General features: G+C 40.1%; 1 protein-coding gene across 1 annotated transcript in view; it reads left to right on the top strand.

Annotated features, from left to right (window-relative positions):
* cftr (CF transmembrane conductance regulator) overlaps positions 1 to 4,697 on the top strand; it is a gene marked incomplete at its 3' end in the record, with an annotated part of 78,751 nt that overhangs the window by 44,264 nt on the left and 29,790 nt on the right. The window contains 3 exon segments of the mRNA XM_014010265.1: positions 1,875 to 2,640; positions 3,550 to 3,678; positions 3,771 to 3,808. Coding sequence (XP_013865719.1) covers positions 1,875 to 2,640; positions 3,550 to 3,678; positions 3,771 to 3,808 — 933 coding nt within the window.

Genomic DNA, 4,697 nt, shown 5'->3' with positions numbered 1-4,697 from the left:
ATATATATGTATATGTGCAGCTGAAACAACTAGACTGATACATCCAAAAGTTTTTCAACATTATCACTTTATACTAACATAATCATTATGGCTTTAAGAGAAATATTTTCTGTGGGAGGTCACTACTTAATGTCATTTTTGGCATTTTAACAGCTTACTGTTACCCCTAATTTACACTACTTGCGTTCCGTCTCCGCTCCGCTCCGACCTCCGCAGCAAATACACACCCATTATAACCAGTGAGAGTGTTTACACTGGCTGCGCAGGGCGGCAGTGAGCGGACGGCAATCCGTCAAAATTAGAACAGATCCTATTTTTGACGGACAACGGAGCTGCGCCAGAGTCAATTTTTAAAGATTACATCGCACCAACAGGAAAAGACACGAGCACAACATCCGTATTTTCAAAATAAGACACTATTTGGCGGAATAATTTGTCGGACAAATGTCGAAATTGCGGCTATATTAATAAATATACGAATATACTTCTACACAAATGTATCAATCTGTTTGGGAAGCAGATTGAAACATGTAGCAAGAAGCATATGTGTACTCACACGATACACGTGGATTTTATTTTGAAATCAGAAGTTTCAAAAAGCCGACAGCGAGACAGTTTCAACATAGATACCAAAAGTCTTCATATCGTCGCTTTCAGCAGTGTTTAGAGTTCATCTTTGACAGAATTATTTTTTGCTGTGACTTCCACACTTATCACTGAATTATCGCGCGATCTGCTTCCTGCACGTCTGTTGGACCGGAGCAGGGCGGATAGTAAACTGGACTTGTTACTCAATACCTTTACTTTTAATACTCAACTGTATTTTACATCAGAAATTTATCTTTGATAAGTACAGTCAATGTCACATACTTTAAGACTTTTAATCAAGTAATATTCTTAAAGAAGTCTTTAACTTTTACCATAGTAATTGTATGGTAAGATACTTGTACTTTTACTCAAGTATCACCTTGAAGTTCTTTATACAACGCTGTATTTAAAAAAATGTAAGGAGTAGAAAGTACAGAAAAATGTGTGAAAATGTAAGGTGTAGAAGTAAAAAGTTGTCTGAAAAATAATTACTCAAGTATGTACAGATAGCCAAAAATACTTTACTTTAAAGGGGACATATCAAGTGAAATCCACTTTTTTATCTGTTAAATAAAATTTTGTTGTGGACCTGGAGTCTCTAGGAGGCAGAAAATTGCATTTATTCTCTCCTGGTACTGCAAATATATCTTTATATAGTGTTTGGGTCAGATTTTCCAGCCAGTTCACTTTTCTTTATTTTCTATGATGTTTTTGAACCATTAAGTCAAATAATCTGCGACGGAATTACCATATAAGGTCTGGACCAACTACAGTTTCCTCATCTTCATTCTCCTCTGGTTCTGGGTCAGACTCTTGTTCTGGGTCAGACTCTGGTTCTGGGTCAGACTCTTGTTCTGGGTCAGACTCTGGCTCCACCATGTAAGGCTGGATGAACAAGTCTTCTGTTGTTGACATCTTTTAATTTTCTGCATTGCTAGAAAATGTACCCCCTGCCACCCACCACCCCAATGCCCCAAGCCAGAGGGGGGCGGGGCTTGAAGTGTCATATGGGGAACAGTAACAAAACCAGCTGCTTTGAGGCACACATCAGAAAAGTGGTGAGGAGCTGGTAAAGTTACAATAAGGAGGAATTCAGACCAAAGCGTTGTAGTTCCACTTTATAAAGACCCCAAACTGAAGGATTTAAATGTAAAAAAGAAAGATTTAAAAGCGTGATATGTCTGCTTACCTCTTATGTTGAGTCACCAGCTGGTGTCCATCATGCAGCCTGGTGTGATTCTGCCTCATTCTTCTGATTCTTCTGTTTTGTTCCTTTTACCAAACAGATGTGTTTGTAAACTCATGGCCTCCAAGACTCGTGTTGTGGTCACCAGCAAGCTGGACCATCTGAAACGCGCAGACCGAATCCTCCTGCTACACAACGGAGACTGCTACTTCTACGGCACCTTCTCCGAGCTGCAGGCCAAGCGCCCGGACTTCAGCGCCCTCCTGCTCGGGATCGAGGCGTACGACAACATCACAGCAGAGCGACGCAGCTCTATCATGACGGAGACTCTTCGCAGGGTCTCAGTTGATGAAACTGCTGGGTTTCGTGGAGCCGAGCCCATTCGCCAGTCGTTCCGCCACGCACCTCCTCAGAGCCATGCCGTGGGCGAAGGCTACCCCGAAAAACGCAAACAGTCCCTGATCCTCAACCCTCTCGCGGCTGCCCGCAAGTTCTCATTAATCAGAAACTCCGAGCAGACAAACAACTTTCAGCCCGCGACAATAGAAGAAGGGGTTCACGAACTTTCGGAACGGAGGTTCTCCGTAGTTCCTGAAGACGACCAAGTCGAGGAGGTCCTTCCAAGGAACAACCTGTACCACCACGGCCTGCAGCACCTGAATGGACAGAGGCGCCAGTCCGTCCTGCAGTTCATCACCAACTCTCAGGGCCACGAGCGCAGGGAGCAGATGCAGTCGTCCTTCAGGAAGAAGCTATCCATCACCCCTCAGGGTAACCTGGCGTCTGAGCTGGACATCTACGCCCGCCGCCTGTCCAAGGACAGCGTCTTTGACATCAGTGAGGAAGTAGATGAAGAAGACATGGAGGTATTTTTCTGTCTGTCTGTTAAAGCAACAGGCCAGAGAGACTACCAGGGTGTGTGAACACTTTGTATTCTACTGTTAAAAACTGGTTTGAACGACGAGTCTAGTTAGAGTCAAGAAAACATTTGAATAAACATCACTAACTTTTCAATTCTTCTAACTTCTAAACCTTTAAAGGGGCAATATTATGTGTTTCTCAGGCTTACATTTAAATACTATACCATAATAAAGTATCTTTGTCATCTTTAGTTGTTATTAAAATGTTGTTTTATGTTTAAATAGAAAATAAACTTATCTTCTCATCACTTCCTCTTCTAAACGCCTTGAAATTGGCCTCTGTCTCTTTAAGAACTACCTTCCGCTTCTGTCCCGCCCATTTCAGCACATGCCGGGGGGGTGTTTGCGTACGTGCCATGATGCAGTTAACTTGTCATCAGAAAATACATTTCCTCAAAGGTATTTTGAATCTGAAAAGAGCTTCACTGAGTGAGAAGTAGTGGAGCTCAGCAGACAGTTTGTTTCACTTTCAGTTTCACTCATTGTTACTGCTGAGAGCCTGCAGGAGCCATGGGCGGGGTGTGTGGGGAAGGAGGGGGGACGCTCTGCCATGAGGAAACTTGGCTTAAAGACATGTCCCAAAGGTGTTTCTGGTCCCCACCTGTCGTTTTGCTCCTCAGCATGGCTTCCTAAAATCCCTGCAGGATTTCTCAAACATGCATGAATGAGTCARAGCAAGGCTTTGGGCATGTTTTTATGAGAGTATAACATTATAACATGATATAAAACTCAAAAAAGTTGATTTTGCATGATATTGCCCCTTTAAAGCACCTCTGAGCTGGTTTTACATTTCAGGCCTGCTGGCTGTGTCCATCTTCACTCGACACAGTAAAAACAAAACCTGTTTTCCGACAGGAATGCTTTGCAGACGAACGGGAGAACATCTTTCAAACTACCTCATGGAGCACCTACCTGCGCTACGTTTCCACCAACAGAAGCCTGATCTATGTTCTCATTTTTATTATTATTGTCTTTGTCCTTGAGGTAATCTCACAATCTCTTCAAATTAAAGCTTACTTATATTTTTAATCATTATGAATATAATTAACTGTGATTTTCTCCTGTTCTTTTAACAGGTTGCTGCTTCAGTCGTTGGTATTTTCCTCATCACTTCGTGAGTCTTGTGTTTTATATCTTTTTACAAACTAAATCAGATACTGTAGTCACCCAATTATGTCTGTTCTGCTTTTATTTATTTTAGTTTCTTTTGTCAATTATGAACAATTTTTTGTAATTCATAACACTGTGTTTAATTAATAAATAATATTAGTGTAAACGTTGATCATCAAATTTACATGTGACGTTATGTAACCACAGCTTTCCATTTTTTGTGAAAATGCAGCATGAATTCTTATTGCTGAAAGATTCTTGCACAGAAAATAATTAATTGTAAAAAGAAGCCGCCCAAAAAGCTGAAATTAGCAAAAAAAAAAAAAAAAAAAAAAAAAAAGGAGCAGTAAAGTATCTTAAAAAACAATCTAGCACACAGAAGCAAAAAAAAAAACAAACATGTTTGCTAAATTAGGCAGCTGAAAGAAGTATCTAAAATTATTCTAAAAAGGTGAATTTAGCTGAAAAAGGCCAAAATTAGCTGAAAATAGCTAAAGAGTGCCTTAAATTGCTAAAAACAGCTGAAATTGGCAGGAAGAGGCTAATAGAAGCACAAATATGCACAAATTGCAGAATAAAGCAGAAAAATACAGTAGCTGAAAAACAAAAAAGCTATTAATAGCTAAAATAAGCTAAAGGAAACTTAAATTAGCACAAATACGTAATTAAAAAATGAACAAAAACAAAGACTGTAAAGTGCAGAAAAGGCTAAACTATTTCGAAGGCATTTAAGCTTCATTAATCTAACATGTGCAATATCACTGTCATCACCTATTCTTATATCATTTAATGATATTTGATGGGACCTTTGCATCAGTCATACTGTTTTTAGCTTCAGAGTACACTCACCGGTCACTTTATTAGGTACACCACGCTAGTAACGGGTTGGACCC

Source organism: Austrofundulus limnaeus, unplaced genomic scaffold (genome assembly GCF_001266775.1).
Source record: "Austrofundulus limnaeus strain Quisiro unplaced genomic scaffold, Austrofundulus_limnaeus-1.0 Scaffold67, whole genome shotgun sequence".
Taxonomy (NCBI): domain Eukaryota; kingdom Metazoa; phylum Chordata; class Actinopteri; order Cyprinodontiformes; family Rivulidae; genus Austrofundulus; species Austrofundulus limnaeus.
This window is presented reverse-complemented; position numbering and strand designations above follow the sequence as displayed.